Source organism: Anser brachyrhynchus (genome assembly GCF_964034855.1).
Source record: "Anser brachyrhynchus genome assembly, chromosome: 15".
Classification (NCBI taxonomy): domain Eukaryota; kingdom Metazoa; phylum Chordata; class Aves; order Anseriformes; family Anatidae; genus Anser; species Anser brachyrhynchus.
The window spans coordinates 2,755,760-2,783,004 of NC_137733.1; the positions used below are offsets into that span (position 1 = coordinate 2,755,760).

The following is a 27,245-nucleotide window of genomic DNA, read 5'->3' on the forward strand; positions in this document are numbered from 1 at the left end:
AGCACCAGAGCTGATCGCCCTGCTGAGTGAGTTTCGAATGAATGAATCACTTCTCTCTCCAAGTGTGTAGTTGTAAAAATATCCCAGCAGTTACCTAAGGCCATGCCACAGACTCTCCTGATTGGTATCATGTCAGTGAGGATGTAAACATACGATGTATTCTGAAGTAGATGTAAAAAATACTCCTGTTGTAGACTATCATTTTCCCAAATTCTTCTTCCTTGAAACAGTTATATATAAATCATATTCACAACTTTTTATTCAAAATATATGTGATCATTAATAAGCCTACAACTGACTTGGGGGGAAAATAAAAGACCCTCATTAATACCAAAATTGAATTCCAGCAGTAAGTTACGAATGCAGACTTCATTGTTTCTTGCTATATCATGCAATGTCTACGAAAAGGGAGTGCAAAATCTGTATGGAGATAGCGAATATATTGTATGATTGCTGTAGTAAAGAAACACGATTTAAGACTTGTAGTTACTGTGATTTTCATTTCTGGAATGAAGAGCTGTTACTCAGTCTTGCAGGAAAGGTAATAGCCATTTTTTGTCATAAAGTAAATGCCAAGGTTTTTAGAACAAGAAATATTGCTTTTCAGAGAACAATATAGTTGAGAGCATAGACAATGTGGCAGTGGATGGCTGAAATATCTGCTGGGGATGGGTATGGAAAACCTCAACAAAAAAGCCTGCAGCAGCTTCAGAGATTGGTAAGGCTGGTTTTAGTTTTTAGTATTAAGGTAATTTTTAGTATTAGTTTTAGTTCTAGTTCTAGTATTAGGGTAATTTTTTATATAGTTATTGAATTGTGCATGAAATACCCATGATATCATTTTCTAGGTGGATTTAGACTCTTAAAGTTCCCGTTGCGCTTCCAAATTGTTTTAACAACAGCAGTCAGTTGTTGATAAAGTAGTTGCTGGGAGTGACAGCTGAGAACAGGTATTTTTACTTTCGAAGATACCAGATGGGAATTAGGTAAAGCGTGGTGAGCTGAAACCTTCAAAAGACATGCACAGTTGGGTAGTGAAGTTCATGTGTTGTTTTTTTTTTTTTGTCTGTCAGTTTGGTTTTTTTTTTGGTTGTTGCTTTTTTTTTTTTTTTTTTCAGAATTGCAGGAGGTCTGAGGACAAGAGGAGTTAATGTATGCCTTATCTGTTTTTTGATTATTGTCCTCTAGAGTCTTTTATAACTTTGACATGGTCTTTTGGAAATTGGTCTTTTGAAGCTTTATTTATAAATTATTATTTTAAACATTAGCATTCTAAAGTGGCCTGTACAGGCAGTATTTTGTGAAATAGCTGTGATATAGAATCTCAGTGTTCGTGTTGTTTAGGTAGAAAACTGTGTACTGCATCTGCTGTTCTGAAGGTTATTTCAATCTCTTAAACATCAACCTGATGTTGGCTTTACTATATCATTACACCATGTCAAGAAGTGGATCTTTCCTGCCTGATATAGTGAACATGATGTTAGTAGTATGAAACAATCTGGTATAATTTAATAAATATTATTATTTGATTATCATCACATAATGTCATAGAACATATCTCTCTGGCTGCATCATTAATAATCATTAGGCAGAGCAGTGTAAATGGTGATGATTACCTTCAGTATTTGTATTGCAAAATTGGATGCTGTTTTAGATTTGTTACTTTGAGTAAATTAAAACCAATGCAGGAATATCATATTTAATTAGTTTAAATTCACAGGAAGTGAAAAGGTACTTTATAGTTACTGGGAATTTAAAGCTACAGAAACAAGGAAACAAAACTGTTAGTGAATTTTAGATTATTTTACTTGAAAGTTCTTCATGATCAATCAGTTTTATTGTGTCTCTTAAAATGTATACCAGTTATGACTATAATTTCACAGCACTCTGAGAACTCCAAAGGGAAATAACAGAACTTACCACATTTTCTTCTGTAAACATTGGTCATCCTAACAACTTTGTTTTGTTATAGTAGTTTCATTATTTTTACTTTGGGATTTATTATATTTCTTTCATGAGTCAGTAGCTCATGCAAGAAACATTTTATGTGACTCAAATGTTTTTAAGGGTAACCTTTATGTGCATGAACTGTCATATGTTTAAAAAGAAAACTGAAAATAAGGCTATATAAAAGCAGCAACCAAAAATTGCACGTCTCTTCCTAACATTATACTAATGCATCCATGATTTTTCTACAATTGAGAATTACCAGCAATTTATCTTAAAAATGCATTTAATACTTTCTATTTTCATAAAAAATATATTAGTTTTAACTGCTAAGTCCATATTTTTGTATCATCCTTTCAGTCTTAACTATTGAAAAGCAGTGAAGTATGTTTTGAAGAATACCAGCTCTATTTTAGTAGTAGATACTGCCATAAACTTTTTGTTGTTTTGTTGTTTATGTTCAGCTATGACAAGACATAACAGTATTTTGTAGTTAATGGCTATATGAACAGCAAAATAAGGAACATGTATTACTTGTCAGCCTATGTTCTGTACTCCCATCTTGGTTGAAATGATAGCAGGATTGATTAGTTGTTGTTGCTAAAACTAAGGATTCATAGAGAGATTGTGTATATTTTTCCTCTATGCTTCAGAATTTGCATTCAGTCTTTAAAGGGAAAAACAAAACAAAAAAGCCCACCCTTTCAGAATTTATTAGGATAATAAATCTTAAATAGATCTAGCAGAAAGAACGTAGTTCAAAAAATTGATCAGGTTGAATAAAACTGTATTAACCTGCCTCATAAAGAAAGAGGGAGAACTGTATTTTTCTGCTATAATGTGATTCTAATAGCTTTTTAGTTTAAGGGAAATGTCTGCAGTTACACTTACTGTGGGTTGAAAATAATTCATCAAGGAAGTGTTCTGAATTGAGAAGCACTGCCATTTGTGCTCTATCAAAAATTGGTTTTGATGTAATCAATTTTTTAGAACTTGCAACTGATGTACTGGTTCTATTTTACTTTTAAATTGTGCAGCTTAGATATTATTCAGTATTCATGTTTGGGTAACTTGATTAAACTAGAAAAAAAATTACAAAAAGTCTATAATGTGCAAACAAACAACAACTGAAAACATACTAATCAATCCTTTTGTAATTTGTCTCAACCAGTACTGAGACAGAACTGTCCTTCTGCAAAATATGCCAGGGCTGTTTGTTCTTAGTGAACGTGTTCTGGGCACGTTAGTATTTACGTGGGCCTTAGCATCTCTTTTGGGGGGGAAAGAGCCAAGAAAAAATGGAAGGAGTAATTCTCATCTGTATGCTTACTTCAAAAGTTATGTGTATGTTGGTACTGAGGCATTGATGTGGAAGGTAAAGACTGAATTTCTGCATGCTCGTGAAGAAGAGCATGTGCTGGAGATACTAGGTGCTGATGGATGTTGAGCAGTAATACATCCATGGCACTGACATTCCTCATCCCTGCTTACTTTCCTTAGCAGGCTTCAATTCCGTGTTGTCTTAGCTTCTTTTTAGGGGCACTGTGACTGAGTGTAGTTCGTCAGCATTTCAGTGCTCTCATTTGATCAGTGCCTTTTTTTGCCAATTTATCACCTTCCTAAAAAGATTAGGAATAGAATTGAGTTCTAATGTCTTCATTACTACATAGACTGGCAGGTACTTACAAGGAAACTGGTCCTGTATACCTTAGATCGGGCATAGAAGAAGGAAAATAGAACACATCTCAGTCACTTTCTTCTTGACAGTAGTTACTAAAAAGTATGAAAATAAATCAGTGCCGTTGCCACTCTAAAATCTATAAGCTTGCAGTCTATTTAAATTCCTTATTTCTCTTGGATGTTAAAGGATGTTAAAGCAATAACTGTACTCATCAGACCTTCTTTTTAATTTGCTCATTAACGTATAGCCTTTTGGATGCAGTCTTCACTCATGCGTTTGCTACCACGTTCTTAATCAGTGTCAGCATAGACACTGCTATGTCAGGAGTGTTACGTATAGAAAACTTAAGTGTTTAGTTGCTGTTCAAACTGGTAATTTTAATATAAATTTTCATTGCCATCTTTTAAGATTTAATATTTGCTAACCCCTAAATTTCAGTCTTAACCTGATGTTTTTCAAGTTTTGAGCAGCAAATTCCTAGATACTTCTGCATGATAAATTAATCTCTTGAAATAATATGCATTTTTTTCCTAAAATGCTGCATATTTTTGTTGTTTTGTGCAGGTATGATCTAAGGGCATAGACAGAAGGTAAACTCAGAAGTGGTGGGTTGTTTTTTTTTTTTCCCGCTGGACTAATGAAAACATGTTTGAAGAAATTGGATGAGCTGAGGCACAGGAAGGCTTGTTTCTCTGCAGTGAAGACTTATCTGTCTCTGCATAAGAGTGTAATTAAGAAAAGGACAAATAAATCAAGGGTGAGAAAATGAAAATAATTGGGAAAATCTCATATGCCCAAGTCCATTTGCTTTATCAGCAAGCAGATATGTACAAGTTCCTTCAAACATGTCTATATTAATGACAAAAGTCAAGCTTTTCATCTGTCAAGAAGTTTTCAGCTCTTGGTAGCTTTGAAAATTGCAAATGAACACAAACAAAACTCTGGAATCAGATGAGAGATTGGGTTATCCGCTTTCACAGCCGGGCGGTGGGTGGATGTGTGGGAAGGGCACATGTTGGAGTTGCTTCAGATGTACATTAAAAATACAGCAGTATTTTTACAAACAGATTTTTTTTTTTTTAGTATAAAATTTCTCAGTTCAGTATCCCAATAATCCTTTAAACCTTCTCTCTCTACTTTTACCTAGAAACAAAAAGAGTAAGCTCCCCAAAGACTGAGAAACTTTTAGATCACTGATCAGATGGATTTCTTTTTGGACTCCAGACAAACAGCCCTGAGAATAACAACAGGGAAAGATGCAGATGACCCAGTCTTCTGCTCTGTGCTTATAGCTTGTTAGAAAGAGGCCTCTGTTGCTTCAGAAACATTAGTAAATGGAGATAAAGCTATTGCTTTCATTAATACAACTCTTTTCTTACACTTTTGACATGGCAGCTTTTGAAACCATTGGAATCCTGGGACTGGTTTCTTAATGTGATGAGGCTTGTGCATGATTCCTTCAGTTGCTAGGGATGAACTTAGTAAAGACTTGAATGGCACATACTAAGGTTTCATTTTCCATTTCTTTTCTCCTTCAGTAAGTATTATTGCGTGGTTAATTTGTTCTCTGGGATGGATAAAATAGAACTAATATGAAATTCAAATTAATTCTTCTGCTGGTAGCCTGTTTGTTAACAGCAATAATGAAATATAATGGATAATGGACAGTGAAAAAGATTAAGTATTTTCCTCAATTACTTAATAAAAATATCCATAAAAATCATAGAATTACAGAATGGTTTGGGTTGGAAGGGATCTTAAGGATCATTAATTGCAAGCCCTTGCCATGGGCATGGACACCTTTCCTTGCGCACTGCCAGGGATGGGGCACCCACAGCTTCTCTGGGCAGCCTGGGCCAGGGCCTCATCACCCTCAGACTAAAGAACTTCTTCCTAATATCTGATCTAAATCTACCCTTTTTTAGTTTAAAACCATTACTCCTTGTCCTGTTACAATCCCCGCCCCCCCCCCCCCCCCCCCCCCCGACGAAGAGTCCCTCCCCAACTTTCTTGTAAGCCCCCTTTTGGAAGACCGCAAACCAATAACCCAGAGTTTGACTGAGTGCTTTTTCAAATATTTCTACAATTCTTTTGTTTAACATTGGGTTACCTTTATGTATGCTTTAGTCATCCAAAGGAACCGGCTCCACTTCATAGATTTTTAAAACTGATAATACCCTTTTATTTCTCATTCTGCAGCATTTTAGCAAATTGGAAAACAGCGTTATGAAGCAATGGCCTAATTTGTATTAGCGCTTGTTGGGATGCCAAGGATGGGTGTAAAATACCCGATCAACCTGGTCAGTGTAATAGATTTATCTATCATAGGAAAGTTGAGCAAGATTTCAAGAGGTTATTTGCTTCCACCTACTGGCCATTCCTGATATTACAGACAAAACCAACAGGCAATACTTTAAAACTTCCAGTGTCTCATTTTTCCTCCTTCAGATACAGGCAATGGGAGTAGTGTGTGTACATATGACTTCTCTTTGCTGTCTGCATTTCATTACTTTCAAATGAAAAAAAAAATAGCAATTGAAGTAACTTTTCTAAAGTTTCTAAACCTGTACACTTTATATTTTTTCCCTTGTTTTTGTTCTTGTTCTTTTGTTTGTTTGAAGATTTTGTTTTGAGTGTTATGATAGAGAAGTAGTGGGAAGATTTTGGATAGCAGGAAGACAACACACTAAAAAATGTATGATAAAGGATGATATGATAAAGGCATGCACAAGTATTATTTATGTTAGCATGAGTAGTGGTTAGTTGGGGATGTTGATTTCTCTATTTCTATTTGCTGTTCAAGAAGTAAACTTAAATATATAATTGCAGAAGCCATATAAAATAATTGTGTGGAGGTTTCTACTGCATCCTAAAGCCAAAATATCATCCAGAGTCACGCTATCACTAATGATTACTTTTACTTTCTAGATCCTTCCTTTTACTTCTCTTCAGTAACACGTGTGTAATGCTAATGCAGAATGAAGGTGCTAGAGAGATTTCCCAAGGGCCTAGTATATTAAACTTTAAATTTCCTGAAACGTATGAATCATCAAAAAGAGTAAAATTGGGATGAGGGAACGGAGCCTTCTCAGGAATGAAATGGGTGTCACAACTCATGTATTCTGTACTATGCACTTTCAGTATATCTTGCTGTCAAGTTATCTAAATCAGTTGTCCCCAAAAAAGCACTGAAAAACAGTATGTGCCTATTGTTCTCACTTTTCTCTCTGGTAAGCTACAGTACTCAGTACAACCAACAATTTAATACCAGTTGGTCACTAAGGGAACTAAATCTGATAAATGTTGGTAGGACACTTTAAGGCTACCTTTCAGAACTCCGTGCCTACAAACAGAGATGAGTATAGTTTCACCACCACAGTTACTGGAATTCTACTGGTAAACATATGTGACAGCATCCCTTATGGCTCTTCGTTCAAGTTGTGTTTGTCCTTTGCTGCTCCTGATACACTGCATAAAGCCTTGTTTTGTTTCCTTGCAGCTACCCAACAAAACAGGCAAAATAGGCAATTTCCTTCTGTGCTGTCAAATCAATATTCAAAAATAGAGCTCTTAATATGTTTATAGTATTATAATTTAATTGGCTGTTAAGCAGTGACACCTAGTTTAAAAAAAAAAAGTGATGGTTTAAACTGAAATGGATGAGAGTTTTCTATTTTAATGATAGTGTATGTCTATAATTCATTCTTTCCATGTTTCCCATGAAATTTCCCGTGAAGTGTTCTATTACATAATTTGTCTAAAATACAAATTCTTCAGGAGGAACAAATTTTGCTGGTGTTTTAACCTTAACATGAAAGAATGTAAAAGAAAGTGTCTAAAATACTGTTCAATTCTCTATGATTTTACACTTGCTTTACAAAAACTGTATTGCTTAGTCTCAATTCACACAGCAGGGAGATTTGCAACATACCTATCAAAATGACAACACTTGGTTGTTTTGCACTTACAGAGAGTGGCATAGATATCTCCCAGAGAAGAACATTCTGATTTTTTTTTTTTTTACTTCTTACTCTGTATTTAACAGATGATTCATTTCAATGTATTTTTTTCAAGTTTAATTTCCATGTATGTTTTTCTTTAAATGATGTAGATGATGTATACTGAAATGTTTATATTTAAACATAAATATTTTTGAAGCCAGTTACTTGACTGGTTTAAAGAATTATACCACTAACCATTTCATAAAAATCGGTTTGTTTTGCTTGAGCAGTTAGAGGTTTACATATGCTTGCACATCCCAGACATGAAATGCTCAGGTCACTCAAGGAAAACTTCTGAGATCAGGTACAATGGGTAATAAGGTGGTGGATCACATTTGTTCAAGAAAGACTTGATTGTAGACTTCCTAGAAATATCAAGCATACAACAAGAGTTGCTTTTATGAAACAACTTGTTTCTGTAGCAGTGACTTTTTTTCCAATGAGTCCAGCATAATTCAGGAACCAGAATTCCATGTTTTCCAGAATCCATTCCCTTGCTCAGGCTCTTAAAATGTTGTGTGTAGCTTTGTGACAAACCAACTGTACTAGCCAAGTAAAAACTTGATAAATTAATTGTGACAACAATAAATTGAATAATCTTTGAAAGACAGTGGATGTGTTGCTTGTGCCAGATGGTTTCCTTTTTGCCAGTAGTGTGGTCTTCCACGGGAAGTGAGAAGTTCTTTGTTGCCTTTTTCTTATTTTGCACCTGCCGCAACTGTACTTTATGAATGTATGGACCACTCTATCAGTATGACCTACTGTTGTTTTTGAATATAAACGTATTGGAAATTACAGCTTATTATTCAGCTAATAATTTTGCAAATTACTGCTTTTAGAAGAGACTGATTCTCTGCTGTTGTTCGTTCTTCACCTACTGCACTGATTTCTTTCAGTGATATTAGAAATATAGAATTTGTGAGGTATGTTTTCTTAAGCCTCTTTAATCTCACTTTTTTTTTTTTTTTCAGGAAAGAAGACATAATAATACCATAGGTGGTACTGCTGACAAATTGCTTTTTCACTGCTTTCATGTGGCTAACCACTTTGGAATAAGGATTCCTGAATTCTCCTTTAGTTCTTTAGGTACCCAGTCAGCATCCTTAGTTATCGTTTATCAGAACATACACACTGTGATTTGTTAGGGTTTCACCACTAAAGAAAGATCCTGTTCAGGAATTTGAGCTTTTTAGGGTGTTATACGTTAAACAGTTGTTACAGGCTGGATTGTTATCTAATAATATGACTGAAGCATGCTTGTCAAAAACGGTTTAGGAAATATTTTAAAATTAATATTTGGAATACAGAAACAAAACATAAGTGGAGCTTTTTTTTTTTTGTGTGTGTGTGTGTGTGCATTTATCCTTGTGCCAAAGTCTAAATTCAGGTCTCTTGAAGACACAGCAACTATTTCTTCACCCTAGTATGACTTCACTTAATTTCAAAGATAAGCAAATACTTCTGTCTTGTTGTCATCAACATCCCGTAACACTGAAAACATACTTAAGTAGTTTTCATTGCTAATGACACAATGGTTAATGTTTAAATAATGCTTCCTATATATTTAGATCGAACAGCAAACACTGTGAAACAAAATGATTACCTAAAAGTCATGCAACAGTTCAGGGATAAAACTTCTTCAGCCTACATCTTTCCCTTATGGCTGGCACCAGCTAACTTCCAGGCGCATTGCTTCAATTCCTATCGCAGCACCGAGTGTCTCAGCTAGGTTGGCCTCAGCTGTTCTCAGCAGGGCTGCCCCACGCTTAGTTTGTACCCTTTGCCTTACTGGACATAGGCAGTCATGTAAGGTAAACTGTGCTGGGAGGAAGATGGGGTTTGCTTTACCCGCATAAAACTGCATTTTTTGCTTCACATTGAATAAGAAATGCTTATGTGGTGGTTTCACAGCGGTAGGCAGATAAGCACCACACAAACTGCTCTCTAATTCTTCAGTAGGATAGGGGAGAAAATGTGATGGAAAACCCCCATGGGCGGCAGCTCCCCCCAGACCCCCTGCTCCTGCGTGGGCTCCTCTCCACAGGCTGCAGCTCCGGCCCGGGGCCTGCTCCTGCGAGGGCTCTCCATGGGCCGCAGCCTCCTCCAGGCCACATCCACCTGCTCCACCGGGGGCTCCTCCACGGGCTGCAGCGTGGAGATCTGCTCCATGTGGGACCCACGGGCTGCAGGGGGACAGCCTGCTCCACCAGGGGCCTCTCCCCAGGCTGCAGGGGAACTTCTGCCCCATGCCTGGAGCACCTCCTGCCCTCCTCCTGCACGGCTGTGGGTGTCTTCAGGGCTGGTTCTCTCACCTTTCCTCACCCCTCTCTCCCAGCCGCTGTAGCACAGCAGTTGTATTTTTTTTTTCTCTCCCTTTCTTCAGTCTGGTCTCCAAAAGTCCAACCAGCATTACTCACAGTGCAGCTCTGGCCAGCGGCGGGTCCCTTTGGAGCCAGCTGGCTCTGCTCTGGCATGGGGCAGCTGCTGGGCTCCTCTCATAGGGGCCATCCCTGCAGCCTCCTGCTACCAAAGCCATCCCACCTAAACCCAATACAGCTTAGGAGCACATATTTCTTAAAAATTGCTTATAATGGGCATTAACGATGACAAAATATGAAATTAACATAGTCTCTAGCTAGTAGAAAGGATCATGCTTTTAGTTCTTCAGCAAGGTATGCCGATCATATTGAGCATTCATAATAACTATAGCAGGAATTAGATAGAAACTCTTTTATTCCACGTTTAGTTAATTTAGGTCAGTTTAATTTAGTATGCAAGATAGAGTCACTGTTGTCCTTGGCGATTTAAAAGATTTAATTCATTTTTTGATTAACCAACAAATATGTTGGGGAATGTTTCGTTATTTCCAAAAGGTGACCTGGGTCATAGCTAGCAGGTGAAAAGGCCTGGATAATAAAGTTTGCATTCATTTCTCCATGTCAGAAAGCTTTTTAAACACTGAACTTTGTTCTTCATGCACTTTAGGAAAAAAAAAAAGAAAAGGAATTACAACCAAGCCGGCCTGTAGGCTGGTAGTATTTCCTTATCTGCAAAATGGGAGGAGAAGCACGGCAGGCTGCCAGGAAGCCACACCTGAAAGAAAATTTTTGAGTATTACATTCCACAAATACAGCTTGGTTTCCCAGGAAAAGTATTTTGAATGAAGGGAATGTTTGACAAACCGATTCACGTGATGCATAAAACTAGCTAGAATAACAAAGATTATTTTGTTGGAAATATGCTGCTTGAGAAGTGAGAGAGAATAGGATATGCCTAATGAAAACGTCTTTAATATATCTTGCTGTGAATAAAAATAATTTTTCAGGAAACCTTGATTCATCTTACTTGACTGAGTGATTTTCTTTTTTTAATCTTTTATGGGTATATGGCTTAGGTCAGAAGACTTTGATGTTGAAATAGTATCAGTCCTTCATTTAAGACGAATAGGCATGGTCCTGAGGAAACACAGCATCATAATTTAATTTGTTTTCATTTTCAGTGGAAACTACTATTAGCTGTCAGTCTTAAATTTGTGGTTTGGGATTTATGTAACAAGTAACTCTAGCTAATAATTCAAAAGCTGATGAGAGTAGTTCTAGCTTCAGTAAGAGGCTGGGGAAGGACTTACTTTTAACAAACAAAATTGGACCTCATCTCTGTGCCATTTTTTTCTAACAGAAGTCTTCAAAGTTGCAGTATGTAAGCAAAATTACCTTCCAAAAATACCATCACAAGAAAAGTGAAGTTAAAAACGAAGAAGAAACGTAATAGGTCACGTTAATCTTGTCTACAATCTAATGGCTTGAAATACACGTGGTTTATTCAATTTTCAGGGATAACTTCTTGTACAAAGGGATAAAATGAAGAAAGAAATGCCTTTATTTTGTGATTATTTTGTGGTTTTTTTTTTTTGTGATATATTGTGATATTTTTTGTGATAACAGTTCTCTCGACATGTCTTCAAAAAAAGAGAACATATTCTCTGTTCATCTGCTAGCAAAATCCTGACTGTTTAATGAGAGTCAAAATGCCTTAGAAATAAAATAAACATATTTTGGGTGTCATTAGATTTAAGATCATTAGTTTGATTCTTGAAGTCCAAGTTATATGCGTGTGTATATATACTATATATATATATTTATATAAAATTGATGCTTGAGTATTCTTGTATTTTTCAGTGGGGATTGACACAAATATCTTCAACCTATCCAGTAGTCCATAAGTATAAATATGGACTATGTATTACAGTTTTCAGACCAGGAAACACAATAATACATTGTCAATTTTAGAGTCCTAGTTAGCACTTCAGTTAACAGACAGAAGTTTGAGCATTTATTTATCCTCTTAAGCTGACAATGATCTTACCTTTAAAAATCTTTGTTACCAACAGTAATAGAATAGAAAAAAAGTAAACAATTACATTTTATCAAGATGCAATTGGAAAAAAAAAACCTTACACTTTACAGAGATCTTATCTTGTGAACTATACTTTATTGAAAAAAGTTTTGTTTATTTTTTTCAATCCTATCTTTCAGTTGACAACACATCTGCTTGTAATGAAGTTTAATAAACCTTCCTTAAAGCTGTAATACTAAGTATTGTACCTTTAAAGGTACTGTGAATACAAAAATAATACAGTAATATATAATAGGTTGAGAAACCCGTTTTTCAGACTTTGATGCCTTTTCTTCATTTGGAGTTATTCTTACAGCCCTGAAGAATGTGCTTTGTGACACAGTCTTCTCTGTTTGTCTTTTCAGGATACTAAATCAGAGTGCAATTCCTGTGTAGAAACTGAGGACAGAAAAGTAAGTTGCTTGTTTAAATGTAATTTATGTCAGGCCAGTCTAGTAAGTATTTCTTTGATTGGTTTATGTTTTCAATTTAGCTATGTGAAATTATTTTAAGTTGTTTTATGTATGTGTGTTAAAGTTTTCTAACAATGCCTTACCTAATGTAGTTGTATTTTAACTTCAAATGGTACAAAACACCCTTACTCTATTGAATGTGCTTCCATTAGAAATATACCTACTTGTTCAGAAGAGAATTATAACCTTACTTTTGTGAAACTATGAATGGCCTAAAAGACAATTGCACTTCCTATTCTTAATTCCATTAATAGTAAAATTACTGCATGGTGTCTTTCATGATAATGCTGGCATACCAAGTTAAATACTCTTAAAATAGCAAGATAAGGGCTACTTCCTTTTGCTTGTTAAGCAATGTTTGATATTGATTTCTTTTCCTTCTAAATGGTTGCAGTCTAGAAAAAAAAAAAAAGCTCTTATATTATTTCCAGTTTTATTGTTAGTGAGTATAAAAAGTGTATTCTGTTCTGTTCTTTGCCTTGTTAGCTTGTTTTATACTACATTATGGCATGTATACTTGAAAATACCTGAAAAAAAAGTACATTTTTGATTTAGATACTTAAATTGAAGTGTTATCAATTTCCACTCAAAAGTGAGAGATGTGGAAAGCTGCCTTCTAGCACTAACAGTTTAATACTCTCAAGCTATGTTTTGAAACAGCAGGGTTTTATGTTTAATTTAACATCATGTTAACTGTGCCATTATGTGTAAAATCAATGTTCTACTACTCAAATTTCCAAAAGTTCTTTGTTTTTGAACTTCTTTTGGCTTCTGAATTTTTCCATGATTATTCAGTGACTTCTCATTTCCTTAATGATAATCAAGTTCTTTTTGTTGTAAAAATGAAATTTTATTAATTGTCATCCCAGATGCATTTGAGTTGTTCATGATAGCACACGTTATAAAATACTGTTATTCAGGTCTGACATAAAATGACATTGAAGTTACTGCAGGAAAGCAAGATTCATGTGCTTTGTTATGTGATGGAAGTTCTTCAGAATTTTGATGATTTTCAAAATTTTCAGGAATGAAGAGAGGAAATTATTTTCAGTTAGACAAAAACACACTGAGAATTCAATTATGATAATAAAATGTGAATATAATTAAAATAGAATGTATGTCATGTCTTAAATGCCTATCAGCTGTTACTAGTCTCTGATTATTGAAGTCCACTATAAAATTTAAGGAATTCTCCTTGTTATTTACACTCCTACTGTTTTTTTCAGTTCACTGGGAGGTTTGTTTTTTTTTTTTTTTTGTTGTTTTCTTTTTTTTCTTAAATGCATTGTAGTAAATGAAATTTTTTTTTTGGGGTGAAATTCCCAAGTTTCTCCTGCTTTTTATGTAAGATTTCTTTTTTAGGCTTCATTAAGTTTGAACTGCTGATAAGTTATGCCTTCTCATATCTTATGCAGTTCGTTCCATTATTTTCTCAAGCATTTTGCAGAGATATAGTGAGCTGAATGAAGGTTCATATATTCGTGCATTCATGCATTTCTACTGGAAACCTTAAACTGGAAGCTGGAATCTAGTTCTGGATTACTAAATCTGTATAGTATATCTCCATGTGTCAGCAAGTAACTGAGTTTGTGAAGGTGTCAACTACATGACATAATTTAAAATCTCTAAAATTAGATAGTACTCATTACTGTGAAACTCAGGCCATTTACACGTCAGGTTCCGAGCAATAGCTTTTATGAAACTAGGTGTTTAAATATAAGTGCATGCTGTTTGATATTCTGCTAAAACACAGTTTGGGACCTTACTTTCTAAACACCAGAATCTGACTTTTCTTAGTGTGGATAGTAGCTTCTGAAACTGCACAACCAAATGGTTCTTTTTATTGCTTCAATAATGGGAAAAGTTATCACAAGCCTGACAAACTTTGGACTGTAGTATCATTAATTTATTAGTTATATTTCCTTGTTTTTTTTTTTTTTTTTTTAACTGCAGCTTTCGTTTTATAGAGCAGATGCACTAGTAGTTCCCAGAAAACTTTTTTTTTTTTTTTTTTCCCCTCTCCATGCTCAAAGATAAGATGATTTCTACCTCAGTATAAATGATAGGAGTCATATAGATGATACTTGGCCTTGGTTGAGTGGTCTCCTAAGGATCTAGCGTTCTTCAGTGACTCAGGCCATGGAGACTAACCGAGCTGTCAGACCCCAGAAAGAGGCAGTTACCCCCTCTGTTCACATCCTGCAGTACAGAATATGTGGTCTGCCTTTTTCTGTGACAACACAGTACTAGGGAACTGAAGTGAAACAAAGAGCATGAGATTCCCATGTTATCCTATGTCTTGTTGCTTAGCTGGCCTGTTTTCACCACTTCCCTTTCCATTCTTGTTCTTAAAAGCAGTGGCAGGGAAGATGAGCTGGTGGTCAGAGGATCTCCAAACATACTGTGAATCTTGAAGATTCTTTAAGGTATCACTAAAGTTGAAAGTCTGGACATTATCAACATTACAGTGCTGAGTGCTATGACTTTCTCATCCTTGTGACTCTAAATACTGATGTGCACAGACACGTGCCTTCAGTACTGCAGGCTCTTAAGTGACCTTGCCTCAGTAATCGCTGAAGTAATAAAAAAGTATGTGACATTTGCTAAGTTTAGGGCATTGGCTTGTTTTTTGACTTGCTAAAAATACAGTTCTTATCAAAAACCAAAAACCAATAACCTGCTCAGTGTTCTAGCTTGCAAATGGAGAAACTACAACTTACATAGAGAATTGTTTAGTTTATCTTCCTCTTTTTCTTAGTTTGTTGGAACATTTTGAAAGAACAGAAATGTAATAATTATACATTGTTGCTACATGGCATGTTTCGTGTTTTCTATGTGTTTGGTCTCAAAACTGAAGCTTCTGCTGAGCTTAAGAGGCAGATTCACTTTTCAGTTCAAGGGTATAGATTACCAATAACCCATTCTGTGATCATCAAGTAAAGATGTATCAATTTTTTTAATAATAATGAATTGTTTCATGTTTATTGAAAGCATAAATTTGGGGTTTAATGTAATTCATAGAACCCGAAACATTGTAAATAAATATTTTTATTCTATTGACATTGAAATCAAGAGAAACTACTGCAGTTAAGAGATGCCTCATTAGAATTTCATAATTTGGCTCTTTCATAATGAAATATATTACTAATGAACTATATCATTAGTAATTAATGAAAAATGTTCATAGCTAACAACAAAATATGTCTGCAAGGTTCCTTCCTTTTCTTACCAACTTTCTTCCTGAAGCTTCTTAATCTCTACTTTTTGAAGTAGAAATTTATGAAGCCATTGCTAAAACTTTGCCTGTAGGCAAACTTAAATTTTGTAAAAGTAGTTATTATTTTGGAATCTATTATTCTGTAAGTGTCAAAATGGCATTTAATTTTCTTAACCACTTTATCACTATGATATGTTTATCCCTCCCTTGTTACTTCCACTGAACTTTTTATTTAAGATTTTTTTTTCTGCAAGGATAAAAGGCTTCAGGTTTGAGAATCTGTCTGAGAATGTCAAAAGAGCTGACAAGTAATCAACAGTCTGTGGTAACTGACCTATATCATTAGGCATTACTAACCTGTGTTTACCACAACCAGCAGTGGGCCCAGTGTATGTATGATTTTATGTCCCACTCTTCTGTGTTTGTCACACCTAACCCTTTTTTGTTTTGCTTTCATACCTTCTTTCTGAACAACCGAAAGTAGTTAAAACTAAGCATGTCATTCTGCAAATGTCAGCTTTGCTGTTAAAAGCAGCATGCATGACCAGTAAAATTTCACAGGAAAGAAACTTGTTAAAAGCATGTGAAGTGGGACTTTCTGAAAACAGATTGATATCTGAAGCTAGTCTCATGTTTAAGGAATTGGAGTCATAATTTCAAAACCTGTGATGTTTTCCAGCATGAGGTTTCAGTCTTCGACGGATGATCAAGTGATGTTGTTCATTTGTTGTTTTAACCGATACATATACCCATATTTTTACCCAATAACTGTGTGTTGGGGACAAAATATGTGGTTGTTGTTGAGGGAATTAATAAGAATATTGACCTTTTTGCCAAAACAGGCAGCCGTGTGGATTCCTTTGTGATCTTCTCTTTCTTTTGTTATAAGCAAACCCTAGCCTCGGTGCCCACTTTAGGAAGACTGCTAATATGTAAAGCTGTATTTTTTTTGTTTGCTCTTACACCAGCTTAATCACTTCTCAATAGCTGAAAAACTTGCCCCAAGTATATCTTCTGCACCTTTTATTTATTCTCAGTCCGTGTCTCTATTTGGTCTTAAACATATGAAAAAGAATTGCTACATGGGACTGGCATTGAATAGGAGTCTTCAAAATTACAAAACAAACAAACAAAAAGCCACAAAAACCTGGAAGTAACCTTTGAAGCCTGAACAGAACACAATGGAATACTTTGTTTTCATCTGCAGTTGTTGTCATATCATCAAATAAATTCATTTCAACACTGTGAAACCAACACTCCTCTATGAAGTTACCTTCCCCTTGCTTCTTCACCACCCTCTCTTTTGTTTTCTTCTGAACTGGAAAACTCTTTGAGCCACTGAAAACTGACTGGAAAGTTAACTTATAATGGTCTTTCTGTGCTGGATAATTTTGTGGCAGCTGGGTTTTACTATGCCAGGAATGTTTTATTCTTCAGCTTTGGTTTCTTCATTTTTGTTTGATTTCAGCATGCTCTTTTGTAATAGACTCACTTTTGCTGTAATGTGCAATGACAGTCTCGTCAGTATTCCTTGCGGGCAAGTAAATGCTGACCATTAACTAGCAGCTATGTTATTAGCTTGGTGGCTCAAGGTCACTCAGGATATCCTGCTCCATTTTCTGTTCTTCAGTGGCTTATGGAGATAACGTTTTTGAGATGCATCTTGACTTCAGAATTTACCACTTTTGAGCTCAGAGTGCAGAGGCTTTATGAGAGCAATAGACTTTATGGGTATGCATTAGGTCAATAACATGATAGGTCAGTAAGTTAGAAAATTTCCCTGTAGTGACATGTTTCATAACTCCCTATTACCTTCTGTGGGATATGGTATAGACAGTAATACCTTTCCTCTTCTATGCCTGCTGTGGAAATGATTTCATAATTATTTTAGTGTCTTCTATCAAAGGATTTCCAAGCATTTTGCAAACAATTTAAAAACACCTGTGAGGAAAGTACTTGCATTTATATTGATCAAGTTAACTATGGGGAAATAGAAATATGAAGAGGAAGGCATAGGCAAGGTTACAATGTGAGTCTGAGACAAAATGAGGAGGAAAACAAACAGATTTACAAATACACTTTGCTCAGTATATCCTATGGCTTCTTGCAATCTTTTATTTACTTTTTCAATTTATAATGATCAAGTATTCCATGTAAGTTTAAGGGAAAAGTTTGTTTTAGTAGTAGGAAGAAATTTTATCCAATTTCTTTAACACTGTTTTTTAGGTTACTGTGGGAGGGAATTAATAAAGGTATCAAATAAGAAAGAGATGATAAGAAACATCATGGACAGACAGACTCAACTGCAGACATCTAAGATGTGAATATATTTGTATACTGTTTCCTTTCATTGTAAACCATTTTTCTGTAGTTTAGGAGCTCCCTGTCAGTGAATAATATGGAGTAAGTGTCATTTCTGTTACCTCATGAAAACATTGTGCAATCTTGGGAGACTTTGGGATGCATTTTTCCTCACATTAAAAGGAATTCATTTTTTGATGAGGGAAGCTTGCAGACTCTAATGTATTGGTATGGAAATGTTCTATGTAAGTATTTTTTGTTCTGTTAGATGATTATGTTCCATAAATTGTGTTAGGATGTAGATTCTGAGGAATTAAGAATCTTAAGGAAGTTTTGAACACTAACAGGCCTCCCCTTGTTTACTAGAGTGAACAAATAAATTATTTCCATTTCTTGTGCCTCATTAATTGATGTACAAATAGGAGTATTATTGAACCATCATATGACAGGACATAGAATATACGGGATTGAACATAAAACTCAGAAACAAGTGAGAATAACAAGCTATTCAGATAATATCTACCTGTCACTGTATGCCAGAAGTTCCCAATACGATTTCAGCTCTCTTAAATTGGATTTGTGTGATGTTTCTAGAGTCTTCCATACCACAGAGGTGGAAGTTTTCAAAACTTCTGTAAGAGAGTAAGAAAATCTCAGGGTTGTTTTTGGCAGAAAAGTTGATGGAAAACCATGACTGCCTTCTCCACAATAATTTTAATTCAAGATTTTTTGTACTCCAGATATTCTAAAATACAGAAACTCTGTTGAATCAAACCCATACTCTGAGTTGCATAGGTATCATTTATTATTGTTCACACTACTTTTAATCATGTCTTTAAAATGGAAGGATCTTCCATTTCCTTGTCTTAGTTATGTTCTTTGCAAGTAAAAGGATTACTTACAGAAAAATATATAGCAGAAATTTGCCGTATAATCTAACATGCAACACAAGTCATCCTAAGAAATACCGGCAATTATGAAGAGGGGAAATGCTCAGAAATCCAGTCTGTTTCCTGGCATGTGGATTGTCATAGTTCAAAGTCTTGTTGAAAAGTTTCACGGTATTTGAATGATCATTCAGTTCTATTACTGTTCTCTTGTTCTTCCTGTTACTGACATGCAATTACAGAATTTCACAACTGAAGTGATGACAATTACTTGTGTGTGTGTCTATCTTTCCCTTAATCCAACTGCATCGAGCAATCTGTAATTTGATAAAATGGAATTGAAATGACAGGCTTGGTGGAAGTGCCAAAACAATAATTTGACCTCCCACTGAAGTGCCAATGTGTTCAGCTGTATGAGTTTTACTCATGCTGAATACACATAAGGAACATGTATAGTGTATTTATTATGCTAGAATACCTGTTAAAGCAGATTACAAAAAAAAAAAAAGTGCAATTTGCCTTTTGTCAATGTGTTCCATCTTTAACCATTACATTTTCTATGTCCATACAACTATCTACAAACATGATTACTATTGCACATTAACTTTATAATTCTATTAGGAAAGTATGTTCTTCAAATCTTCATTTTGAAGGTGTTTTTCTAAATCTTTAAATTATTACGTTAAGTGACATAAGTGTGTGGCTGCCTCCTCCAGCTGCTCCAGCCCAGGGCTGCTCCTGCCCAGCTGCTGGGGCCATGCCCGGGGACCTGGGGTCTCTGCCCACGCTGGGGGATGTGGCCACCACTTTCCCCTTTGCAGGTTCAACCGGTAGCAAAGCTGAGTAGGGATCCCAGAGACGCACAGACACAGAGGACATTGACACAGCCAGTCACATGGGGTGCCACAGGCAAGGCGCTGCCTTCAAAAGCATTTATTTGCACATGACTCACCTGAACATAGATATTCCCTTCCTCCTCTTTGGTTGGTATAGAAGGTCGCTAGTGCAGGCACATAGGGGACACTCATGCAGGGCTGCAGGGGTGGCATCTGTGAGAAGGGAACAGGAGTTGCCCCCATGTTGGACACAGCCAGTTCCTGTCAGCTCCGGGAGGGACCTGCCACAGCTAAGCCAATGGGTGATACTGGTTGAGCCTCTGCATTAGCGTATTTAAGAACGTGTTAGAACAGCTGTGAGAGAGAGGAGTGAGAAAATGAGAGAAATAACCCTGCTGACATCAGGGTCGGTGAAAGAGAAAGGCGGGGGGAGGAACTGCTCCAGGCACCACAGCAGATTCCCCTGAAGCCTGTGGAGAGGCCCATGGTGAAGGAGGCTATTCCCCTGCAGCCCATGGAGGACCATATCAGAGCAGATATCCGTTCTGCAGCCCATGAAGGACCATATCATAGAATCATAGAATGGCTTGGGTTGGAAGGGATCTCAATGATCATCTAATTCCAAAGTGTTAACCTTTTTCAGTTATAAACAGCAATTGCTCTATTGGATAGGCAGTGGTATGTGATTATTGTAAAGACTGTTCAAAACACAGACTGCATTAAATAATGTTAGCATTTGTAACATCAACGTGTATCATTTTTTGCTTGCCTCAAACGAATGCAAATAATACTTGATAGGAAGCCAGGAAGATAAAACATCTTTGCTATGTAGGCCCAATTCGGGAGGCTTGCTGCTTAGCGCATGAGCTAGCACCTCAGCAATCCTGCTGCACTCCTAAATTCAGAACATGCTTGGTTAGCTTTCTGCAAAAAGGTACATGCTAACTTCTAATCTTGTCTTGTTAAGGGAGGTGAGGTTGTTAGCATTCATGAAAACACATAATCCACAAAGTGATTATATGAAGGTGCTTTATTAGGCGCCGGAAGTTAGGGGCATGCCTGCCCAAATCTAACTTCGTCTGATTTGTTCTCTTAGTTCTCTTGTATCTCCTAAGATACTACATATGCATTAGGTTTCACAACTCATCTATGCATATTCATTTCCTAGCTCCGCCTAGCCTCGCTTCGTATGCTAATTATCTTATCAGTCCTTCTGCGCTTGCGTACTACTCTCTGGTGGTCGTCCGGGTGGTCGTCGGGATGAAGTAAGATGTCTTCATCAGAGTTGAACTTTTTAACCTTTCCTTCTCACGCATGCTCTCTGAGCCCTCGGTCTCAGTCCAAACCGCAAAGTTGGTTTGATCCAGTTCCCAGGGTCCAAGAAGCCCCAGTTATCTAGATGTTTTGCAAATTGAGCATTCTTTTAATCCTCCTTACTCCTCATCATGAATCGGTGCATTCTCTCATGCTACCCTTACACATATATTTTGTATCTTCCAAGCGCAGCCTCGGAACAGTACATCACAAATGTAACTTATTAAGCAGTATTGTATTATTTCTTCTTCTATTACTAACAAGGTGGGACTTCAGTCTTGAGAAGTATAACAAAATGAAATTACTTTTGAATTGAAAATGAGATGATAATGATATTTATTGGAAGTGGTGCCAGTGTTGTTAGAGCTAATCTTTCCTAATGCCTTTTCATTTACTTAAGAATTCAAAGTGACGTTAACAGAAAACATGGACGTTAGAGAGGCCTGTATTTACAGTAAGAAATACATATGTTTCATACAAAGTAACTAGAAATTATGTGCTAACCAACTGTTTAAAAAGTCTGTATTTCAGTAGCTAGCAGAGGCTGAAGACATCGTGGGGTATTTCCTCAGCGTACATGTGCTTGTGAGGCTGCATTTGGAGATGTATGCCATCTCATGCCTGTCGTCTTGTGATGGAAGCATGGAGAGGTTTTACCATTCAATGCAATCAAGTCACTAGCACCTGAAGTGATATTCAGCTTCTTGCTAGGAGCCAGGGCTATTTTTGTAGACAGAGGCTTTCCAGCATAGAAGTTGAGCACAGCTTTACTTGCAACCAGTAGCTCTTTTGACATCTTTGTAACTCTTGTGTTGAATTTTGCTCATGGAATAAAGATTGGAATTTCAAGAATGGGGAAATTAAAATTATAGACTAATTTTATTTAAATAATATAAGTTTTTGCTTCATCTGTTTGAGCTGAACCATGTGTCATTACGTATTTTAGTAATCTGGAACTTCATTTTTTGTTGAACATCTCATAGGATGTCAGTAGTTTTGATGCAATGCTTTAATATTTTAACTGGATAAACTCTTAAAAAAATTTAAACCTAAGGGCAGTTTTGCGAGAGGGCAAAGAGGGCAGGAAAAAGGTTTATAGAATTGCTCTTACCTGTGTTTTTTATATCGCTAAATAATTAACCTGAGTCTTAAAGTGCTGGGCGTTCAACTAAAGCATATGTTTCAAGCTGTCATTATTAGCCTCACTTATTATTGTTCAGAATGTGCTTGTTTTGAAACAAAGTGCTTGTGCTTGTTTTGATCGGTACATTAAGGTAGGTGGAATCTAGTCATGATGACAATAAATGGACTAGGTCAGTGTTTGCCGGGATATGGAGCAGAAATAGGCTGCAGAGTAACTCCTAAGGGGCCTTTATATAAGGAGGCCACTGAGGGAAGCCACTTACAGTGTTTGCATTCACAGGGAATCAGTGAATTTATCCAACCAGTAAGAGTATTTATTCTTGCATAAAGCCCCCAGATGGTAACATTTCGAAAATATAGATAATACTTTTCTTACTTCTGTTATGCATCAGGCTTTTTGATATGCTTTTTTTATTAGACAAGTAATCTTGCAGATGTTGTTTCATTAAACTGAGGTACAGAGTTACATTCCATTAATTTTCTATTCCCAAGTTCTAGGCAATGCATTCTAATTTTCTTTCTTTAAAATTGCAGGACAGCATTTCATATATTAAGTGATACACAGATTGCACATTAGCTGATTAAACTTACCAGAACAGCGCTAATTGAATACTTGCTAACTTGTCTTTTTCAGTTCTCTAAAAGGTAAAATTAATAAATAAACAAGTTATATTGTTACTTCAAAATATTGGGAAATGCTGTTCCTAAGAGAAAAAACACAGGGACTGAGGAGTATTTTTTCTTGGCTCTAGATAGTCAGTATGGAATGTGTTGTCTGAAATACAGAGGACTTACAAATGTTTATTTTCCATACAGAAACCTCAGTTCTTTGAAGCAGACACACTTTAAATGTCTAAAAGCATTAAAAACTTTATTTTTTCTGGAAGAAAACATATGACCATCTGTCTGTGCTCAGCCATATAAATGTTTCTATACTGCACTTTAATTTTACTTGCAGCAAGAAAGAAGCATTGTTGACTGCAGAGGTGTTTGAAATAGGCATTACATTTTCATGAAGTATCCTTAAAGAGGCGTACTGGTGAGTTGGAAGTATAGAGGTTATATATTTCTCCAGGCAAAACTTTGGGAATGAGAGTTCTTTTGTAATCTCTTGTAGTCCTTGTAGTAGAGTTTATGTTAAAATAAACACACAAACGTGTTGCTATGTAAGAGCTTGCAGTTGTTGTCTCCTTATTTAATTAGTGTGCTTGATAGATAACCTTTTATCAGACTGCTTCTCTATGATGTTAACGTATACTTTGTCTTCACTGAAACTGTATGAAACTTGGAAATGGTATTTGAAACTTTGTGCGAAGAACTTGATGCAGGCAAATTCTAAATCATAAAACTTAGAGAGGCAAATAACATTCCGTCTCTGCCAACAACTGTGTCTCTATGGAAAGTTTAAATTTTAATATTGGAAATGGAAATCCTTTTAGGAAGTGAACTTATTATATTTTTGCTTCTGTTTTCTTTAGAGACAATAACAAAATGGGGGATAATGTCAGCATGAGGAGAAAAGATCTTGATGCTGTGAAAGTGCTGTTTAGCATAACGAAAACACTGGTGTGTTACCAGCACTGTTTTAGGGAAAAATCTATCAGGTTGCTGACCCTATTTACACGAAGAGTAGAAATAAGCTTAAAAAAAAAAAAAAAGGACTGAAAGCTCTGAAGCTCTGGGGAAAAACAAGAGATAGAAGGGAATTGGACAGGAGAACAGGATTCCTATGGCCAGTGAAAAGCTACACTTCCAATGCTTACAAGCCTCCAACCTTTTGTTCATACATACAGCGTTTGTTTACTTATTTATTGTGGCAAGGAGTCTGTAACTCTTTGAACTGCTAATGTTTCAGCACTTCCTTGGGAAGCACAGGATGAGTTTGCAGGCTATTAATGAGTAGGGAAAGCCCTATCTCATTTTTATTTGAGTTTACACTTCTACCACTGTTTAGACATAAATTGGTCAGATGGTTTTCCAGGGGTGTGCGCATGGCAAGATTATCAGTGGCAGATTGTTTTCATCATATTTGAAGGGACAGACTGGATCAGACTATGGTTTTGTTTGCCAAATTAATATCTGGGATGTAATCCAACCTGATTAACAGGATGGCTATGATTGGATCATAAAAGGGGAAGCAGGCATATGGAAGACCTTTTTTATACCTGCTGGCTCTATTACTTTCCCAGTAGCTTGAACACACGCAATAATAAGCTTCTATTCAGTAATCCAATTCTACTTAGTCTTTTTTTTTTTTTTTTTTTTAAATATTGGATCTCTTCCCAGGTAAATCTTTTCTCAGTAGCAGTAAATTGCTTTTTACAGCTGCCTAGACTATAGACTTCTGGTAGTGGGCAGTTCGGTCAAAACTTCCCTAATTCAGTTATCTTAGAACTGACTTCTTCAATAATGATGCAAAATGTACTTTCTTCTGATAAAGTCTATTATTATAAGACCACTTACACTTAAATGTATGTCTGCATTTAGAAATTTGGGTGTGTGTGCAGGCTCCTGTTGTCTTTGAAATATGGTTGATGATTTTTATTTAAGGAGTAAAGTGTAATGATTTCTTTCAATTGTCTTAAACATGTATGTTTTATTGTCTTACTGCATGATGTGTGATACAGAGCCTTCATGCTTTATATATAAATCATGTGCAGTCCAGATATGACTTAAGTAATTATAGTTTTGCACAGTTCAGCTGAAAATGTTTTGCTGTAGATCAAGGTCAGGAAAAAAAAAAAAAAAAGGATTCTGCAGTTTATCTCAAGTGCTTGAATACTGAAATAGGACACCCAAGGCAGTACTGAAATACCTAGTGTATGGTGGAGGTAGGAGAGGTGATAGTGAAGCTCCTCACCATGGCATACTTACTGTGTAACAGTTTTAAAAAAATTCAGGGGTTATGTCTCAAAAAATACAGTATAAGTATTGAAAGATTTCAGATGTTCAAAGTATGAAAGATTTTATTTTTTTCTTTCAGAAGACCAATCTACAAAAATAAGTTCATTTATATTTTTCTAGATAATGGTAATATGCAAGTGGTGAACCTTTTGAATTAAATGCAATAAAAATAATCTGATCTCTGTTACTGTCTTTATAGACTTGATAAAGGTTGAGAACCAAGAAACAGAGCAAATTTTTTTTTCATATGTTGATTATCTGAAATCCAGTAGAGAATTATCTATTTCATCAAATTTGTTTAGTGAGTTCATTTCACACCACTTCACTGTGGTCTTTTCCTGAACAGATAATGGGTTAGCTACTGACATATGACAAAACCTGCAGTGGGAGGCAGAATCTTTTTGGGCTACCTGACATCATGGTACACCAACTCATTAGTTTATTTTCCTGGAAAACTTTCTTTGTGCCTTAAGTCATCATAGTTACAAAAATGTTACTGCTACCTCCTGAAAATCTTTTATCTTTACAACCAAAGTCATGTATTACTTTACCATATTGCTGGTCTCTGTTTTTTTTTTGTCCTAATTTCCTCATATGAATTTATTATTTTATTTCTGTTAAAAAGATTCCAACATTTCTTTGGAAAATAATGATATCCCAAGTTAAGATAGACTTTATGACTTTCTGATGACAGATATGGTAGGTAAAGACCGGTCAAAAACACCTTTTCCGTCTTGTCCACTGTCTTTCTTGACGTTGGCAAGTCAATTGTATCTTGAGCATTCTTTTCAATAGCATTAAAACATGTTCCTAGTTTGCTTAACAAGGTTGATTTTTTCTGGTTTGAATTCTTTTGGTTGCCATTGAAGATGCAAAATGCTTGTACATGTTCTCTAAGCTACTGATGTGGGAATGGCTATGAATCCTGTGAGACTGCATCTTACAGCATGGAGCGAAAAGCGTTCGATTACATCTTAGGCAAACGTGGCATACAGAGGCTTATGTTGTCTCACCTGCTATGCTTATAGTCTCAACTGAACTAGATGCAAATATTAGTTGTTGCTACTATGTCCGAAGATTATTGGGTCCAAAAATTTTAATATATGCTCTTAAAGTAATCAGAAAAGTGTGTTTTTTTGAAGTTCTGCTCGCTTTTTAAGAATGTGAGAAGTACAAAGGCTCTCAAAGGATGTCAGTTTTTATTTTGGTGGTTCTATGAGCTGAACTCCACTTGGAAACATGTCCGATTTGCTTTCTTAGTTCAAGCTAAACAGTAGCATACTGATATGTTGCACTCCAGCACAGGGAACCATAAGAATTAAGTGGATCAGAACCTAGACCAAGTTATTCTGCATGCTAATGAACTTGTTAATGTCTTTTAAAACATTCCCTATAGTTGTTCTCTCACATCGAACACTTGCCTTTTTCAAAAATAACTTAAAAGCTCCAAAACTTGATACTTATTTTAAAATGAATATTCCTGTAATATCACAAAGTATTCTTACTTTATTTTCCTCAGTGTTTAAAACCTGTCCGAATGTATTGTAAGTTTTCCTGCGGCCGTGTACATCACATCTTTTTTATCTTTTAGGTCTAGACTGATGGGCTGCTGGTACAAACAGCAGCTAGCCTTCAGTTAGCAAAAATGTCTCTTCGTTACTTTTGAGCCTGACCTAATATGCCACTCAGGTTGGTTTTAGTAACACTGAAAGTTGTAGGTCTTTGTTCCAGAAGCTGGAGAAGGATGCTGGATAATCATTTTAAGAAACAAAATGCCCTTTAGTTTGTGCATAGTGAAGCACATAGTTGATTTATTGTATGCACGTAGTTTAAATGTTGTAGGATAGGTACTTTAAAATAATTATTTTTTAGTATGTATATTCATGAAATAACCATTCTGTGCATTTCCCATACAGGGTGCCTAATCCTAAATTATTTTTCAATCCTTAAAAATTACATTGGTTTAAACTATTAAAAAAATCACAAGGAAGACATGATTATAGACTACATGGAATTTTTAGCCATAGTTTATTGGATTTGAATGTTCTTCTCTAATTGTTTTTTGTCTTTACTTCAGAATAGTATCTTCTATATAAATACTAAAATCTCTTCAATATCTTTTATTAATACAAGTATGCATACTGCT

General features: G+C 35.8%; 1 protein-coding gene across 3 annotated transcripts in view; it reads left to right on the plus strand.

Moving 5' to 3' along the window:
* RBFOX1 (RNA binding fox-1 homolog 1) overlaps positions 1–27,245 on the plus strand; it is an 868,680-nt gene that overhangs the window by 259,858 nt on the left and 581,577 nt on the right. For all 3 annotated transcript variants that reach the window (XM_080557058.1, XM_080557064.1, XM_080557047.1), the window contains one exon: positions 12,390–12,437. In XM_080557058.1, coding sequence (XP_080413184.1) covers positions 12,390–12,437 — 48 coding nt within the window. The remainder of the gene's footprint in view (positions 1–12,389; positions 12,438–27,245) is intronic.